This window comes from Brugia malayi, assembly GCF_000002995.4.
Source record: "Brugia malayi strain FR3 genome assembly, contig: Bm_v4_ChrX_scaffold_001, whole genome shotgun sequence".
NCBI lineage: Eukaryota > Metazoa > Nematoda > Chromadorea > Rhabditida > Onchocercidae > Brugia > Brugia malayi.
The window spans coordinates 20,104,516-20,125,071 of NW_025062479.1; the positions used below are offsets into that span (position 1 = coordinate 20,104,516).

The following is a 20,556-nucleotide window of genomic DNA, read 5'->3' on the forward strand; positions in this document are numbered from 1 at the left end:
TTTGAATGCACCAGCGCTTCTAACAAATAAATTAGTTATTTTAAGATGCGCTCGTTTAACAGATGTTATCCATTGCATAATTAGCATAATTAGACTGTAAAACACTAATGAACGTAATGGAAATTATCATTTATTTATGCATCCGTCTTTTTTCTTGAAAACATTTGATTTTTTAAGCTTTGTAACATTTCAGACATTTGATTGAAAATGTTTCTATTCTCTATCAGGAAATAATTTTTTTTTTTTTTTTTTTTTTGTAGATTAAAAGATTTGTGAAAATCATTATTTCGATTAGTTTTTACTCTTCCTTGCATAATAAATTTGCAAATTTAATAATAAATGGAATGAAAAAGATGAGCAATTAATTAAACAATAAAAAAGTAAATGAAAAAAAGCCTAAAAGTATAGCACCAATACATTTTGGTTTATTTAATTCTATGAATTAATTTAAAATGAGGGATAAAATAATTGCGAATTTCATTACCGTTACTTATTCATCTTTTAAAAATTTTGAAAAGGCCATCAAAGGTCATTAAATGTTATAGAAATAAATTACATGTGGCGAATTTATTTGCCCTACAATATTGCTCGTTACGTAATTTCTGTAAAGAAGGAAAAAGAGTGTTGTGTTAAATTTATTGATTTGATAAAAAGTTAAATTGAATGACTGGAATGATTGATAAAGTGTGAACTTTTAGTGTCTTTCAAACTATTTTATGTTTATATTTTTTTTTTTTTTGTGTGTGTGTGCAAAAAAAAAAAAAAAAATTTATTCTTTCTTTTTCTTGCAAGAGAAATTATATTAATTTAGACAAGTGGTGAACGAGAAGGGAATATAGATTTTGTAAATTTTAATTCTGTTTAAGAATTTATTTCATTTATGTTTAATGTATGGTGGATCGAAATAGCATCCAAGTTAAATTTGATATAGGTGTAAAAATTTTAACATATAACGATGAAGCAATTTAGTAGGAAATTTCTTTTTCTGTCGATAAAGAAATTATTTGTAAATTAATCGATAAGGGAATTATTTGTGAATTTTATTTTATATTGATTTATTTTTCTTGTTTTTTGGTGATCTTCAATGTTAAATAAATTTTTTCCATTCATTCTAATAAAATTAACAGTAGAAATTTTGTAAATTTCTAAAATATTTACCCTTGAAAATGACCGATTTGTGAAAATTCCAAAGCTGATATTTACGATTTTATTAAATCTTTCAATTCATTATTAGTGTAACCAAATAATTGCATCGAATGATACAAGAGCAAAATCTGTCAATGTAATGGTCAGTTATGAACTATGATTTTCGAAATTTATTTATACAAATAATTGGTGACATCGTGATTTTCATTTATGCTTTATGAAAATGTTTGTTAGTCAGCTCAACCATCATTTCGGAATCTATTTATGCTCTTAATAGTAATGACAATGATAACTACTGGTGATAATGATAATGATAATAGCTCAGTATCAGTAATGTTGCTGATCCCGACAATGATTCAGGATAACTTTACATTTATTCCTTATGAAAATGTTAACAAAATCGCTCAATTATGGTTTTTAAGCTGATTTCCTCACTATCATTGTCATTAAGATAATGATAGTGATTGTAATTGTGCATTTTCTTTTGAAACAAATTTCCACTCATGCTTTTTGAAAGTATTACTTACTTATCATTTACTCGATGATAATTCTGCAATATTATGCTAAACTTAATAATTCTTACCTATAAAACGTTTTCTCTTACTTTTTTTACTGCCGCTTTCTTTACTTATTATTATGACTGTTGCTATTATTACTTCCAATTTATTTATCTTTAAAATTTGATGATAACTTGGAGAATTGATTGAGAAAAAAGGAAATTAGAAAATACATTATAAAGAAAAACACAAAAAGAAATTATTTCGTTTTTCTTTTTTAAATAATAATATTTAATTTTCTTAATTTTTCTCCGCATGCGTGGGATTTATTTATTTTATTCATTTATTAAAATTAATATAGAATTATTCGTTTTCCTTTTTTTAATTTCTTGTTTTTTTTTTTTTTTTTTGCAGGTCTAATTATTTTTGAATAATATTGTTGTGATATAAAATGAATTTTTCCTCTTTTTTTTCTTCCCTTTGTCCTTTTCCGAATCAATTCATTTCATATCATTAGGGTAGCCCTATTGTTATTAGCTATATTTCATTTTCATCTGAATTTTTCGACTTGTAATACTTATAAATTTTATATCTTTATTTTATCGATATCGAATGAAATTTTCGATTGAGATTTATGCAATTAATGTTTCTGCTAATTTCAACTTCTTATTTAGTAGTCAATTTTTTTCCTTTTGATAATTGTAGGCAATTCTATAAAGATTTAACAATATGATTGAAATTTTAAGTTGAAAGTAAATTCTGAAGGAGATTTTATTCTGTGGTAATTTATTTAGCATGAATTTCTATAAATATAAATCGCGGGAACAAGCATTTCTAGAGGTAAAAAAAAAAAAAAAAAAAGGAGAAATGAAATGTTCCGAAAGGATTTCTATTTCTTGCAGAAATGATATCGAAAATAAAGATTTTCAATAGATATTTTTTAATTCATGCGATGTTTGTTCTATTACTGTATTGGGTAATATTCTTAGGTATACGGTATCTTGATATGATACTTAACAAAAGTACCTCTCTTATCCTCCTCTTCTATTTGTCATCCTCGAATGTATCGTGCGTAATACTCTCAAATATTCCCGTTAATTCTTGTTAACCTAATTTTGTTAAAATATACAAATACCTACAAAGCGCGAGTATCTTTCCCCTCTTTTCTTTTATTAAATTCATTGAAATTATGCATATCGTTTAAGATTTCCTTCCTTTCCATACTTAGATTTTCCTCATTTCTTCTGATTTTATGAAAATTTAGAAATTCACATGTCCTATTCTCCTTTTATTTTAAGAAAATTTAAAAATTCAATTAATTTCTTTTCTTTTGTCGATGCTGATACACAAAAGCCAATAACAATGATAGATGTTTTTCTCGCATTGTTTTTGTTTACATTAGTTCTTTTTATTCATTTTTTTCTCTGAAAATTTGATTTGCATGTTAGCGTAGAAGCGAATAATTTACTGATGTGTATTAGTATAAGTTATCCGGTATAGCATATCATAAAATGCCAGTTTTTAACAATTTGTAATGCACCAATAGCGGAAAAATTATTCCATTTTGCATATTTCTTCATTTATATCAGTTGTGACAAATTTATTTGAGCTAATATTTAGCAAACGTTCTATCCTATTCTAAAATTACCTGGCAAAATAATAATTTTATATGGTGATAAGATATTCTATAATGAATTCTATTTAAAAGTTAACTATAAAATGAGGTTTATCAGTTGTTAAGCTTGAGTTGTAAGATTTGAGAAATTATTATAATATTTCATTTGATGACTTTATAATATAAATATTTCATATTTTTATCATTTCTGCGTTTTAGTTACATCCTGTTTTATTCATTTATTCCACTTCTTTATTCTATTTCGTTCAGTTATTAATTTAATTCTATTTAAATAATTTAACTCCATTTGGAAGAAATCTAATTCTATTTAATTACGTATAATCATCGGTTACTCAGTTTATCCATTTATTGATTATATTTGTTTTTTAGTTATTCATCAAATTAATTACAAGTTTCCTCTTAAAACGACTTTTGGGAAGTTTAATAATATTCATAAAATTTACTCTAATTGTCGGTAATTTTTTAATGGAAGGATTTTATAGATGGCTTCTTAATAAATGGAAGGAAGGGATTTAAATTTGAGAAAATTTGACCAGTTTGGTATCATTGGCCTCTTTCTTAAAAATTTAATACTTTACCAATTTTTTCGCAAAAACGATTCAAATAAATGAGCATTTCTAAATGATTACAGCAAATGATTTTGGTTTCTTTTTTTTTTTTTTCAAAATTGTGTTTAAATATTTTTTCAATAATTTTTGCATTTGATTTATTCAAAATTTTCTGAATTTTATCATATTGCATTTTTTTTCGATCTTTTTTTAAAAAAATGCATTTGATTTAAAGCGGAATTATTTCATTGAATGGATTTGAAATTTTATTTCAAAAAAAAAAAATACATATGAGTTTATATCGGATAATATAGAAGTCATTTTTTTTTGATATATTTTGAACTTATCTGTTCTCATCAAGTAGCACATCCTTTTTTCTTTTCAAATGAATTAATGAAACGATCATTTGCAAATATTTTCTTTCTAAATTTTCTGAACATTTTTCGCGGATTTATATTTTTATCGCGAAACATTGATCGGTTTTCTCATTTAAAATCGTATAAGTTACAACATTTTTATCATATTGTTATGATTAACTCATTTATATTATTCAAGATTCAAGTCAGTCTTTATTTCATTTTATTTTTTAATTTGTTCAATACTTACATTTTCAGTATACGACGTACAGAAAATCCGTTACGTGATCGAATGCATCGAACAGAAAATTCATTGGAATTATGGATTTTGGAAGCTAAAGGTATTCCGATCAAACGAAAATACTACTGTGAAATATGTCTCGATAAGACATTATACGCTCGAACGTCAGCAAAACCACGTGGTGATATTTGCTTTTGGGGCGAACATTTCTATTTCAGGTCTATTTTCACTTTTATTTCTTTTTCATATTTTGTTATAATTTTAACAAGTTTTCAACTTGTATTTTTTAATATCAATTTTTGCTGCTGTTATTGTTAAAATATGAAATTTAAACGATTATTTCTTTTTTTTTTCATTAATATTTGAAACGTTTAACAATATTTTTTAAGAAATAATAAATAATGTAAATAAATGATGATAACTTTTACATATTATTTTTCTAATTGTAAATTTATTTTACTATCTTAAATTAATAAATATTTCTTATTTAAACATCTTTCTAGTGTGCATCCTAAAACTATTATTAAGCGGATATATTGTATACCTAAAAAATAATTTGAATTATTTTTTCAGCATATGAAAATAAAGGGAATAATTATTTTAACTTTCAGTTAGTCTTGACATATTAAAAATACAATAGTAATTTCTGATAAATTCCTTATAATTATCAATATTTCTAGTCCGATTCCAAAATTGGAAAATGTTTGCATCAATTTATATCGTGAAGCAGATGCGAAAAAGAAGAAGGATCGTTCAACGTTGATTGGTTATGTTCAAATTAAGATTGATCAACTTACTACGCGACATCCCGTTGAACGATGGTTTGTTTATTTCTTCATTTTCCTCCCTCTCTCTCTTATCAAAGCATAATAATAATAATAATAATAATAATAATAATAATAATAGTTAAACTTTCTTCTTCTTAAAAATAACTTTTTCAATGGAAAAAACTCCTGAACAATTTTAGATTATACATCTTACCTTTCATGAAGAATTCTTGGAATTTTTTTCCGAAATCATTTTAGTTAATTTGATAACATTTTCAAAGTTGTTTGGTTTGATAATATGTTTAAATTAATAAATATTTGATATTTGTCTAGTGAAGTATCTTTTTTTTCTCTACTCTTTTAATAAAAATTTTTCTTTTTTTTTTGCAATTAGAAGAATCATTGGAAATATTTTAGAGTTAACAATAATACAATAATTTTTTCAACTTATTTAGTTTTGGAATTACAGATGCTAAAGTTTTTTTTTGTCTTTAAATAGAACCTCAAAAAATTCTTTTCTTTTCTATTTTTCATGTATATTAGTACAACTGAATTTTTGAAATACAATGTCTAAAATGAATGAGATTTTATAACTTTTTAAAAATTTTAATTCTCTTTTTTCTTTGCTAATTCGTTCCATTAGTAGGTTTATAACTATTGATTTTGACCTAGTTTTCCTGTGTTTTTATTTTCTCTGTACTTTTGTACTTTTGATTTATTTAAAATGTCAACACAAATTATTAATTATTTAACCAGGAAATGAATTAAACGAAAAAATATTGTTGTTTGAAAAATTAATATATTGTAAAATCTGAATTACATCCAGAAATGAGCTGCACTAATTTGTTCACCGGATAATCATATTAACGTTGTGTCGAGATTTGTAAATTCTTTATTAATTTTGACTATTTATAGTTTTCATTGAAGAATATCAATGATACTATTTTAAAGCATAGATATTTTTATTGTAAATATAAGTATCAGAATGGTTGATAAAACTTAAATAAGCTAAGAATTTGAGCATTTTGTTTAGAAAATTTTATTTATCAATAAATTTCAAATGTTTTCTAATGAAACGTTATCGAATATTTTCCAAAAATTTTTAAATGAAAAATCTTTTTCAGTTATCACCAGTAATGTTAGGTTGAAATTCTTTAACATTTATTTTTGATAATTTTTCAAGCTTTTTTAACTTTAATGTTTTGCTTAGAAATTTTATCCAACACTAAATTTCAAAATTTTTACCAAATATCATTCCAAAAAAAATTTAATAACTTTGCAGTACCAAATATAGAATTATTTTAAAAAACGATCAAATGTGAAATTTATTGAAAAATATAATTATTAAATGAGAATTATTTCCAAAAACTTTTTGATAAATGAATGGAATGGCGAAATTTGGTTTTTTCATTAAAAAAAACTCCAAATTTTGAGATTATTGAAAGGTACAGTAATAATTGGTATTATTTATGGCATTAGTATTTCAACCATATGCTTGGAATTAATAATTGTAGCATAAATTATAGGTCATCAGAGGATTTAGTAAGCATTAAAAAAAGAGATTTTACGAATTTAAATTTTAAAAAATCAAAAAAGGGCTTTTTTTTGTTGAATACATGTTTGGTCATGAACTGCAATAGTATAATTTAGCCAATTCTGTTCGTTCATACTATAATTTGACCCAATTCAATTTTTTTTTTTTTTTTCTTTCAGAATTATCCATATTTTTTTTCAATTTCACTTTGTATTGATGTTAATTTATCATCCATTCACTGAGTACCAATTATAATTTATCTCGTTGGTGACATTGTTTTTTTTTCCTTTCATTTACCAATCAATTATTCCATTCGTGATTAACAATCGAAATTTAATTCATTTAAGTTGTATTATTTTATTATTATTATTATTTCACTTCAAATATTTCCTCTTTTATTTGTTTTCTTTTTTAGATTGTTCGTAAATTTTTGATAGGTTTTTAATAAAGTCGTAATCTTAGTTTTTTCTTTTCTTTTTATGCTAGGAGTTTTATTTTGTTGGATACTTTTATTTGTTGAATATTATTACTGGTATTCATTAGATGAATATTGAAAACTTGAAAAAATTTTTTTAAGATTACCAGACTTATCTATTCAACATAGATTTGTTTATTTATTAAAATGTACAAATACCTTCCTCTAATAAATTCTATGACCTTTTTTTGCCACAAAAATTTATTCCATTATGAATAATTAATTTAGTTTTAACTGTTCAACAAATTTACATCTTTTCGCAGTTAAATAAATGTTTACCAATTAAACAATCTTTCATAATTGATTGTTAGATTGATAAATAAAATAGCACCTAATTTTACATTGGCATAGAATTGAGTTTAACTTTTGCTCTTTCAGATTAGCCAATCTGTTTTTGATAGATCAAGTTTTTTTATACTTTTTTTTTCACGACTGCTTCCTTATCAATTGAATCCTTTGAAAAATTTTCAAAACTATTAGGAGATACTTTTCATAAATTTTTAATTAATCGAGGTGGTATATTAAAAAACATAATTTAAGCTCATAATATCATATGAATTGCTTAAGACATGAACGCTTAGCTTTTTCCGACGTATAATTATAATACTGCGGAATGCTTAATAAAAAAAAGTGGTAATGGTAGAGCGAGCCTAAATGTTTTATGATTATTTTCTAGCTCATAACTGATAACGATAATTAAAATCGTCTCATTAGTAAATAGTAATAGTTTTTGTACTTGTAATCAGTAAGCTACGGTAAATTTAATTTTTCTGTTTATTCATTAGTTGCCAGATAATTTAAGCTGTCTGTACTTAATTATCACTTATCATTTCATAGCTAATTTTTATTTGATAATATAAGTAGTATTTGGGAATGATTCCTTAATTTCTTGCTAATTAAAAAATGATTTATATATTATGACATTAAGTTTTCAGAAAGTCGAATAACATTTTATACTTAATGTTGAATTTAAAATTAGAAAATAGGATAATAAAAAGTTATAAAGATGGAACAGTGATTGTAAAGATGAAACAACAATTTTATTTTTGATGTAAAAAATCTGGTTTTTCCTTTTTTTTTTAAAAAAAATTTGCATCCTAAATTTAAAGAATAAAAAATGAATTAAGGCAGAATGATTACTGAAAAGAAAATAAAAAGTTTCACAAAAAAGTAGTTGAAAAGAAGAAACAATATGAATAGAAGAATTGAATGATAATTTTTGATAATTTGAATAGCAATGAGTGTGGGTGAGAATAAATATGTTAAAATTTCAATGTGATGTACTTGAAATAATTTTTTTTTATATTCTTTTTCAAAAAAAAAGAAGTTATGACACTGCTCATTTGTTTGAACTACTTTTTTCTTTTTTTTTCACCTTTCCTTTTCAAACGAATTATGGTTTTTTGAGTGAGCCATTTTTGAAATTTAAACTAAGCAAACCACCCTTTTTTTTTCAAGAAAGCATTTTTTAATTAACAAAAATTATAACACAAATGCTATTAATCAATTAATTAATCTTTTGTAATTTTTTTTGATACTTCTTTTTGTCATTTTTTTTCTTTTAGCTTGTTTTCTTTTTTTATTAAGTACATATTTACATTTTAATGTAATCATTTTAAGCATAAATTTTTTCTCCATTTTTGCAAGTAAAATTTATTTCCAGAATTCACTAATTAGTCTTTTTCCGGAAGCAATATAATAATTTTTTTTGGTTCATTGAACAAATTTTCCGTAAAATTCATATCTCTTACAAAAATATTCTCGTAGATTTATTTGAAATATACACAGCAGTCATATTTAGGATTTACCATTGCTATTCTTATTCTAATTATTATTATCATTCTAATTATCATTAATTACATATATTTACATTTTATTATTAAAACATATTTTTTCTCCAGGAATTTTTTTTAGATTCCATGTATAATTAAATGAAATTGTATGGTTTTATTTAAATTATATATTTTCATTTGAATTTTTAGTTTTATTTAAAAATTTATTTAGATTATATAGTTTTATTTAAATATTAACAATGCTTCTATTTTTAATTCTCGTCATTCATCCTTTTCCTAATTCAAATAATGAAAATTTTCAATTGGAAATTAAATAATTGCCGTGCATTTTTTCTTTGCCTCTAAAAATGATATCTACAATTAATTGCTACGCTGTAATTCCTACAGTAGAAGTTTGTTGTAATATTACAGTAAGATGTAACTTTTAGTAAAATTAATATCTAAATTTTGATTAAGAACTTTTTTAAATGAATGAAAATTTTTATTAGCTGGGCAAAATCTGGCAATTAATTATATTAGCAAATTTGATTTAATCTGAAGGTCAAACAAAAGAAAAAATGATGAGAGAAGAAAGTAGGTGATGATTTGTGAATTTGTCATAATGGATGACAAATTGATATTCAAAAAACAGGGTGAAGAAAGGAAAGGTGACAAATAGGTGCTAGTAGGTACCAAGTAGTAGGAAGGAAAAAAAAAAACTTTCCATACATTTGATAATAGTGGTATGGTAGGATGATTGTCATCATTAGCGTTGACCTCCATATTAATCAACAAATGATTAGTTTCAAGGTCGATCAATTTTAACTTCATATTATGCACATCACATCAGTCTAAGTTTTAACCTTTCTTCCTCTTTCGCATTTTCAAATCATATGCTAATTCATAGTAAACATTGAAAATTAAAATTTTTTTATTCCTTATCAAATTTATTTTAAGTTTTGCTTAACGATCGATTAATTAATTGATTGATTAATTTTTTTATTTATTTATGCTTTTCATAAATTACTTTGACAGATAGCTTAAATATCTGTAGTTGAATTTGTTTTCGAATAATTTAATAAAAAATTTAAAATAGTTTATTATTGCTGATACTTTTACTTATTCTTTTCACCTAAGTTTGTTGCTTTTGTTTGAGTCTTGTATTTATTGTTTACATGTTTGTTTGTTTATTTTTCGCCTGTTTGTTTGTTTACTTACAGACCCATATATTTGTTAACTTATTCTAACATTCCTTTCTACCGTCTTGAGTTCCTTCTCACTCCACTTAAATTTCATTTACTTATCAATTAATTAATTTTTCCATTTATTTCTTTTATAAAATTTTGGTTGATAATCTTAGTTAACATATTATTATTATTATTATTGTCACTGTGATTTATGTAAAAAATTTTGAAAATTGAGTAAGTAACGTGGGTTAAGAAGCGCAATTATGAAATTAATAATACGTCATACGTGTAATAATCGTCATAAAAAACTGAGAATGAATTCATTTCTTTAGTTTTGAAGTAATTAATTTTAATTGATTGTTTTTTTTTTTTTTATTGTTTTTACTATTTACTAAGGATGAAAGTTGTGAAGTTAGAAAAAGAAAAAAGATAAATGAGCAATTATAATACAATCTATAATTTTCCATTCTTACTTTAGTTTTTGATTATTTTTTTTTTTACTGTTAATGAAAATTTTTCCAGAATAGTAGCACATGGTATTATTTTCTTTTTGATTTCTATTGGAATTTTAAAATTTGAAATTAAATAAATCATCACAAATTGTTAAAAATGCCACTGTATTTATCTTACATTACTCCTTCCCTACCTTTTTCTACAAAAGTTTAATAATTCCGTTTTTTCTTTCTAAAAATCTTTTGGTAAATTTCAAGAAATTTAAAAATTTTGACAAATTTTAATCCATTCATTGTGATGTATTTTTCCTTTTTTTGACTTGTGAAAAAAATTTGAATAAAAATTCATCAATTTAGTCAGATTAAAATTACTAGATTTTTTTCATACTTAAAATTTAATAAAATCTTTTGCATAAATTTTAACCAAAATAATACATGAACTCTTTTCTATTCTCATTTTTTTTTTTTTTTTTTAAATTTATACATTGTAATTAAAAGCAAAAATTTAACGATTTGCTTCTTAATTTGTGATTCGATATTAAATTTTAGATTCGTTTATGTGTTGCTGTAAAATCACTGCCTAATAATTTCCTATTTAATTTATCAAAAATTTCTTTTCTTTTTTTTTTTGGCATAATCATAAAAGTGATGATACTGAATAGTGTCACAAAGGATTGCGCACAGTCGACATCATGGTTGGACCGTTATCATTTTATTCGACCTTTATGTAATGTTAAATTTGATAAAAGTTGCTTTAAATTACGAAGCATTTTCGGGACATATTATCGGTTAGACTTTATTAATTTTTTAGACTCTAATTAATAAATTATTTAATCAATCAATTGGTAAATTCATTCACTAATTTTGAATGTTTCCATTTATCGTTATCTTTTCCTCCTTTCATTTTCAATTAGTTTAATAATTTTTATAAGATTAAAGTCATGTTCATACTTTAACTTAAAATAGATGCATAATTTCACAATTTTAAAAGTATTTACAGACATTTGTGATAATTTGGTGTTGCTTTTAATCTAATACTTGGCAAGAAATTTTTTTATATTTGATCTCTTTTTTTGTTTCTTTAAGAATAAATATTTCATGAAAAATTTTCATGATAGATCAGCATAATTAATTAAAACGAATTTTATCTTTTACTGAAATTCCATAATGATCAGAGGTTTTTTTTTTCTTGTTCTCAATAAAAATAAAAATTAAAAGTTTTGTTGACATTTTTGAAATTCGATATATTTAAATTTTATAAAATAGAGTATATTGTCTTAATACAGTTCTTTTTCACAAATTTTTTAAATGAAATAAAAATAATAAAGAATAAAATTCTTTTTTAAAACTTTTAAATGAAATAAAAATGATAAATGATAAGGAATTAATTTTATAGGTATACAGTAACAGCAACATCAGATGGTACTAAATTATCGAATGCAATGAAAGATAAAGGTAATGGCGAGGTAGCTGCGGTACGTATTAAGGCCCGTTATCAATCGGTACAAATATTACCTATGCAGGCATATACTGATTTATTGACTTTCATCAAGTTAGTTATTTTTCATTTTTTGAGGAAAAAATTATTTAAAATTGACGAAGTTGTAGCATTCAGAAAGAGGATATAATTTTTTCACTCCATTCCAAAGTTTACCTCATTCATAATTTTCGAAAATCTCTTTATTATTTAATCAATCAAGCAAAGAATTTCCTATGTAGAAAAATAAATAGATATGGATGAAAATATTATATTCCAATTCAGTTCTAGTAATTTTTCCACTTTTTACCAATTGTGAAAATAATAATTTATATATATTAATAATACAAAAGGGAAACAGCAAAAATCAACATTTAGACAGCATTAAATGAATAAAAGAAATTTATAGGAAATGTTATCTTAATAAATAAAAGTTTTAAATATAAACTGATAGGACTGCAACTGTAACATTTCTTTCTTTTTTTAAATAATATATGAAACTTGAGTTGGTCTTTCATATATTATTTATTAAATTCAAATATTTTTTTCTTTGATAATTTCACTCTCAAATGATAATTATATTTTAAATTATAATTTTTTATTGAATTTTTTTTAGACAGTATTATTTATCAGTATGTCGTGTTTTGGAGCCGGCATTAAGTGTAAAAGCAAAAGAAGATTTGGCTACGGTACTTGTACGTATCATGCATAAATTACATATGGCCAAACATTTCTTATGCGATTTAATTATGTCTGAAGTTGATGTTCTCGGTATGCTTTATTTGTTATTTAATTTTCACTCTCTCATAAACATATCCTTTTTTAATCAATAATTTAATTTCGCATTATTTTACATTTTGTGCAGTTCTTTCTCAAACATAACTTTCTTTTTTGTTCTGAATACAATTCTGGTACAGATGAGAATGTTAACCCATGTATTTTTGCTGTTATTCGTTCAACTTTTTTTTTTTCTTTCAGGAAAAAAGAAAAGAATGATTGATGTCAAATTGTTAAATTAATTAAAGAATTGTTTTTCGCTTCTTTTTTAATTTACTGTTGATTAAATTTTACATAATATAAATTATTTGATAATGATTTAATTTTACAGATAAGGAATTGGAATTTCATCATCATCTTTTTATTCAGCATTTGAGCGTAAATAAAATTTATGTAAGATAGTATGCAATAGTAAGTATTAATGCTTGATGATTTCTCATATCCTTACGGAACATTTTAAAATTTCAGTTATGAATTTGAAACATTGTTAATTGCAGATAATGAACATTTGATGTTCCGTGGCAATTCATTAGCAACGAAAGCAATGGAAGCATATATGAAATTGGTTGCAGATGATTATCTTCAAGTAATTCAATTCCTTCCTTCTTCATAAATGCAATTTTATGACGAGCAAAAAGTTTTTAGTTAATGTCATCTTTAATTGATGTCATCATATTTCATTTCAATTAGGACTTAAATGGTTGTCATTTATTCCTTAATGAAGTAAATGCAAGGTAATTAATGAAAAATTAACATTTATACAATAAGTTTTCCATCAATTTTTGCAAAAAAAAAAATTTTTTTTCAGTAGTAGCAAGGAAAAATAATAAACTTATTAAACAAATAATTGTGATATACTAAGTAGATGTAACTTAATTTGAAGGGCATTTCAAGTGCATTGCAGTGATATATGATATTAAATACATATTCAATAATATTAAGATATAACAAAATATAAATCTATATAACATAATTACTCGATAGAATAATCGTAAACAATCGTAAACACATGAAAGATGACATTTTCGTGACAACTTTTAGAATACACTTGGCGAATTTGTTAAAGCAATGCAACAATTTGATAAGGACTGTGAAGTAGATCCATTGAAAATGGCAAATATTAGTGTGATAGCGTTGGAAAAGAATCGTCATCAATTGGTGACAAATGTTAAAACTGCATGGTCTAAAATATTGGCAAGGTTGAATTTGTTTCTTTTTACGTTTGTTTTATTTCTAATTTAAACAAATTAAGATTGAATTAAATTTTGGGGATTTTGTTTCCATTTTCTTTTTTTTTTTTTCTTTCAGTTACTTTCAAAATATTCTTATCCTTCATTGTTACTTATTCAAACATGCAACTATTTACTAAAAATTATGCTGAAAGTTAAATAATAGAAAAGACATTTTGAAAATTTAGAAGAAAAAACATTTTATAACATATGAAAATTTCATTCCTTCCTTATTGTATGCTAAAAACCTACTTTTTTTGCTTTTCAAAAATGCATTTCACTTATTATTAAATCTTAAATTTCAGTTTGTTGAAACTTGTGATGGAAATTAGAAAAATTTAATTAAATGGTGTATTATTGTTAAGAAAAAAAAAAAAAAAAAAAGAAAACGATGTATCTATACAATTTTTAATTAAAATATTTCAGTGCTGAAATATTTCCAATTGAATTACGCGAAATTTTTGTTACCCTACGACGACGTTTGGAAAAAATTGGTCGACTTGATCTTGCTGATACGCTAATTTCATCTAGCATTTTCCTGCGATTTCTTTGTCCAGCAATACTTAGTCCTAGTTTATTTAATTTAGTAAGCAAAGTCTTCGAGTTTTTTTTTCCAATAAATTTTTATTTTTTTGAAATTTTTAATCAAATTTTTTAATACCTAAACATTACTATTATTACTTTTGAAAATTCCTTAGAGTAACCTTTACGTTAATCAATGTTTCTAAGCTTTCTTTACTTTCTGATTATTCTTATTCAAGCTTTTGAGCTAGCTTTTTGTTTATCAACTAGTACTTCAACTTCAAAACTGCTGTGAAAATGAAAGTAACTTCTTTGATTTCAAATACCATCAAATTTTTTTTAAAGGATTTTTTCTGTCCTCCTTTTTTCTTTCGTTTTCAGTTTTACTTAAATTGATATCACTATTTAGTATTGCTATTTTCTGAATTTTAAAATAAGAAAAATTACTTAAAAATGATTTTTTTATTCTGTATTCTTTTTTTTTTTTTTTTTTGCTTTTTTCTAGATTTCTGAATATCCTTCGGGACACGCAGCTCGTAATCTTACACTGATCGCTAAAACACTACAAACATTAGCGAATTTTACAAAATTTGGTGGCAAAGAGCACTATATGGATTTTATGAACGAATTCGTAGAACATGAATGGGATAATATGCATCGATATCTGATGAAAATTTCAACATTACCAGCAAATATTCAACGAAATTCGGGTGAAAATGACTGGAATATATCGGTTGATATTGGGAAAGAAGTATCATTGCTGTATTCCTACTTAGATGAGCTGTGGACACCTGAGGTACCTCTCTTAATATTAATTCTCTTTTTTTTTTTTTCCAAAATTAAAATTTTTCATTTTCTTTGTTTGTTTATAATTAACATTAAATCAATGAATTTTCATCTTTTTAATTTTGGCATAATATATGAAGCTATGGTCATTGCGACGATATTTCATGAATTTTTGACTCATGAAACAATATTTGATTCAGATTTTGGTACCATACTTATTTTAAATAGATAAAAAACAAAAATTTTCGATTGTTAGATATTTCTATGAGATATACCGATATTACAATGAAATTTAGTCAAAATTTGCCCGATATCATAGTGACTAATTTTTGATTATATTTTGTGATTTTATTTTCTGTTTAGATTCATGAACAAGCAGCTAAATATGGATCACAGATGGCAGAATTGCGATTCATTTTAGCAAAATTACGCTATATACGAATGAGAAATGATGGTTGTAAAGATTATGAATTATTAACAGTTGAAAGTTCACCATCTGATTATGATAATACAAACGTTTCAAGGTAATAAAACAAAACTTGGAAAATTATTTGAAATTAATTAATAATATAATTTCAAATTCTTCTTTAGCATATTAAACATTTATTTCATAAATTAAACATTTATTTTATGAATGTTTTTATGAATGAATATTTCATAAATTAAACATTTATTTTATGAATGTTTAACATTTTTTGTGATTTTCTTGTCATTTTCATTAATTTAATTTAGTATTATTACCACTAATGGTATTACTATTCAAACTTTCATTATTTGAATTCAAATTTTGATAGTTAATTTTTAGATTACATGCATATAATAATAATGCGAAACTTCCAACACACATCCGTAATACAGTAAGCGAATCACATGTGATAACAAAAGGATCTCCAGCAACTCATTTAAACACAAATGATGATTATGTGTTAGATATTGCTTTATTAAATGATAGTTTGGCAGTACGACAAGCCGGTTTAACCGTACAAAAACATCGGAATGGACATCATCGTAATCAACGATATTTGAATGAGAATGCTTCTTGTGAACGACATAACAAAAGGTTCTTCTCTATTTTATCTTATTGTTGAAAATTTTACAGCTATCGTAATGGTTGCTGATGATAAGGCTTACTGTATGGTAGTAAGCTTTCCTTCACATTATGGCTGTTTTATCAAGAATAGGAATAATTCTTTACTTGATATTGCGTTTATTGTTGCTTTGTAATCGTTTGCTATTGGCAAACAATACTATATAATGAAATCATATAAATTCTCGAATATTTTAACATTATTAGATTTACAGAGCAGATATAAAAAAATAATTCTAATTTAAATTACCACAGTTTTTTATCGAATAAAATTAGCTTGTTACTTTGAAACATACTTGAAATTTTACACCTAAAGAAGAATTCTTCCTATTTACAGTATAATTTCATAACCATCCACATTTAACTAATAATATTTATGTGATATGATAAAGGACTATCAAATGATAACTTATGAGGAGATACTTGTTGTCCTTTGCTCAAACATTTGCATTACATAAATGAATTTTAGGAATCCATATATGGCATTACCAGATATTTCATCAAATCGTGAAAGAATTATTGCATTTGATGCTAGCAGTAAGTCAGTAGCACCTGAAAATAGTACTTACATATCATCGAATATTTTATCCGACTATTCAACTGGTGGTTATCGTCGAAATGAAGAAACTGATTCAGATGAAACAACGCATGAATCTTCAATAACACGTTTTCGTCATACACGTCCACCGCGTAAAAATAAACGACGGACCGCTGTATCAACAGATCGTGAACAAACAACAGTTACATGTCCGGATACTATTGTTGCACCCTCATCTAGTGGATATCAAAGTCAGAATCATAGTAGCAGGTAATGAAAATTTTTTTTAAATAACATCAAGGAATTTATGAATTTTCATTTATCTTCTTTTGTATTTCATAGCTAATAATTATTAACATAATTATTTGATTATCAATTTTTTCAACAGTTTGAGTTCATCGAATAGTAGCAGTCCAGTGGAACGTTCAACAAAACAAAACAATCATCCCACTTATCATTCAACATTGCAACCATCCAATCCGATATTTAATGGTCATGAATGCAATCCGTCAACATCATCATCATCCGGAAATTCTGATAAACTATTAGTTGATGATGATCGACGTTGCATACGTTCCGCTCCATCTACAATGTATAAGACTTCCGCACATCCATCACATTTACAAATAATGGATGATAATAGTATTATTTATGATGTACCAAAATGTTCATTACCGAGGTAATAATAATAATAGTATTCATTCATACTTCTCTTTTTTATAGTTCAAATTTTTTTAGATTTAGCGGTTTTTTTAATTTTTTTTTTTCAAAGCATTTATTATTTTATGAAATTTGTTATCTTGATTAAAGTCTTTTTTCAGTGAGAAAATTACATGCTAATTTATATGTAATGCTAAATTTCAACATTTTTTATTTCCGTCCTTTTTGCAGAACTAATCCTCATTGTTCTTCGCGTAATGCAGCTGCTATGGGCAATGGAGCTATCTTGAAACCAACGTTAATTGATATAGGTAATGATGGCGGTAATGAGGCACGATTAACTTTACAAGCAAGATCTTCTGATTATGCTAACTGTAACAATAATAATAATAGTAAGAAGAAGAAGAAAGAGGAAAACGATGATGGTAATAATGATAATGAAAGTAATGATAACGACTGTGATGATAATAATACTGTGAAAGAATGTGGTACAAAATGGTGTTTTACCGAAGAACGAACAAGGTTTTTTTTTTTACTAAATTTCAATTAATCATTTCATTATTAAATTTAAATTTATTTTGTCACCTATATATAGTAATATTTTCACTAACTTCCTAGATGTCATTGAGTAAATCGTTTGTGTATTTGACACCTGTAATTAACATTTGCTTCAGTATCAAAATCATTCAGAAAAGAATTTAGTTTCATTTATTCCATTCGGATTCATTAAGAATGAAGTAGTTTCGGTTTGCTCTAATGGTCAGAATCATTCAAAAAAGAATTTAGTTTCATTTATTCCATTGGTTAGATTTATTAGGAATGAAGTGTTTTCGTTTGCTCTAATGGTCAAAATCATTCGGAGAGAATTAATTTATTTCTTTGAATGGTCAAATTCATTAGGCAAAGAGTAGTTTTATCTGTTCCAATGGTTAGAATCATTTAGAGGGGTAATAGTTTCAATTGTTAAAATGATTAGGATCATTAGAAAAATTTTCTCATGCAAATAATTACTTACATTTATGTATTAATTGAAGGTTATGTCTTTTAAAAGTATCAAAGATATAAATTAATCACTCATTCGTACCTAAAAAATTTACAAAATTTAAATGCTTATTTTATTACTTTACAATAAAAGATTAACTTTTTGTACAACATTTAACAACAGTAATATATGTGCTATTTATTCAAGCTTTCTGCCTTTTATTTCTGTTATAATTTTGCAATTTTAATATTATTAATTATTGCTCAATTGATTTTTTTTTGTTTTTGTTTGTTGGTTTGTTTGATTTAATGTCTTCCTTTTTTCAGTGGTATGAAGCAATGGACAAGAAAAGAGTCACATACATTCAGCCAACAGGTAAAATTTTTTGATTATTCTGCTAACTCTTAACTAATTCACATACCACTCTTTTAAATAAATGGATTAAATGAAATTTACGAAAAATAACCATATATATGCTCTTTAGTATAAGCTTATTGCCTTCTATTTTATTATTTTTTGCAATTTCAAGAAATCACAAACATGATAATTGCTTAAATGATGATAGCAAAACTTATGATGTCTTATCATTTATATAATAGATGATAATGGACACAGCATATTAAAATGATTCACAGTCTCTGCACTACGAAATTGATGAAATTTTTTCATTTATTATTCAGACAATTAAAATCGTGGAACTAATTGTTGTATGGAATTTAAATTCGGAAATTATCTCTTCATTTTAGGAAATAATTGAGCAACAGAAACGTGAAATTCGACGATTAATGAAGGAGAATGAAGAGTTAAAACGACGTGTTGCTGCACAGAATCAAACAGTTAGTGATTCCAAAAATACCAATCCTGAAACGGTACTCAAATTTGAAAACATTATAATTCCTAGAAATTACAAATATATTCTTTCTCATCTGAAAGTCTGATAATTAGTAAGGTCTGATTTCAAGAATAAAGTATATATAAAGTTGGTGAAATTTCCATATCGGAAATTATTTTATTGAATTGTTATAGGAAGAAGTTCACGCAGTCAATAATATTATATATTATTAATGTCAATACAAATTTTACTATATTTTAATGATTCTTTTCTTTTGTAGTTCCATTTTTTTCTTTTTGATGCATATAATATAACCATAACCTACCATCATTATTATTGCTCTTTATTCTTTTTAGTTTACAATTATAAAAAACAAAAGCAAAATTTTACATTCGATTATTTTACCATTTATCATTGATTATTTAGGTTATACGTGATGGTTATGTATCGGAAGAAAGCTATGATTCGTTAAGTTCATCCAATGACCTTCAATTATCATCGAAAAATACTAAAGCGATTACCCATTGTTAGAAAACATTCGTATACAATTTTATGACAATATCCAATTTTACTATCTCGATAAACCTCAAATTTTGAATTCCTTTTTTCTAATATGTATTTTATTTCTTTTAAAATTTAATTTTTTCTACTTTTAATTTTTTTTTTCCCATGAGAGGGTGACATAATCAGTCTCAATTAGCAGCTACCTTAGTAATAACCTTACACCAGAAATGTTCATCTTGCTAATGATTCTCGTTGTACCGCAATGTTATCGGGTTTACAATCACAAATTAACTGCTAAAAAATGAAATCAACTGCTTACTCATTACTAGATATTGATTTGGAAATATTCAACGGTGATCCTGTACTTTATATAAATTAATTAATTAATATATTTCATGCTCTTTTAAGATATTTTTTTCCTTTATTTCGCTTATTTTTTTCCTAATATTCAATTTTTTTTTAAATTTATTCTAAATAAGAACACATATATATAAAAAACGTATATGTACTTGTTTACCGATTTTTTTCTCTTCTCTTTTTTAACAACTGTT

General features: G+C 24.5%; 1 protein-coding gene across 4 annotated transcripts in view; it reads left to right on the plus strand.

Moving 5' to 3' along the window:
• The window catches only part of Bma-gap-2 (Uncharacterized protein), a gene marked incomplete at both ends in the record, with an annotated part of 48,511 nt that extends 28,479 nt beyond the window's left edge, over window positions 1–20,032 (plus strand). For 3 of the 4 annotated variants that reach the window (XM_043075510.1, XM_043075511.1, XM_043075512.1), the window contains 16 exons: window positions 4,442–4,642; window positions 5,105–5,245; window positions 12,008–12,163; window positions 12,705–12,859; window positions 13,363–13,451; window positions 13,907–14,064; window positions 14,521–14,680; window positions 15,122–15,412; window positions 15,766–15,926; window positions 16,208–16,462; window positions 16,959–17,297; window positions 17,416–17,706; window positions 17,919–18,209; window positions 18,996–19,044; window positions 19,416–19,538; window positions 19,928–20,032. In XM_043075510.1, the coding sequence (XP_042931444.1) occupies window positions 4,442–4,642; window positions 5,105–5,245; window positions 12,008–12,163; window positions 12,705–12,859; window positions 13,363–13,451; window positions 13,907–14,064; window positions 14,521–14,680; window positions 15,122–15,412; window positions 15,766–15,926; window positions 16,208–16,462; window positions 16,959–17,297; window positions 17,416–17,706; window positions 17,919–18,209; window positions 18,996–19,044; window positions 19,416–19,538; window positions 19,928–20,032 (2,965 nt within the window). The remainder of the gene's footprint in view (window positions 1–4,441; window positions 4,643–5,104; window positions 5,246–12,007; window positions 12,164–12,704; window positions 12,860–13,362; window positions 13,452–13,906; window positions 14,065–14,520; window positions 14,681–15,121; window positions 15,413–15,765; window positions 15,927–16,207; window positions 16,463–16,958; window positions 17,298–17,415; window positions 17,707–17,918; window positions 18,210–18,995; window positions 19,045–19,415; window positions 19,539–19,927) is intronic. The other variant, XM_043075509.1, reaches the window with a different exon arrangement.
• Between the last annotated feature and the right edge of the window lie 524 nt (window positions 20,033–20,556).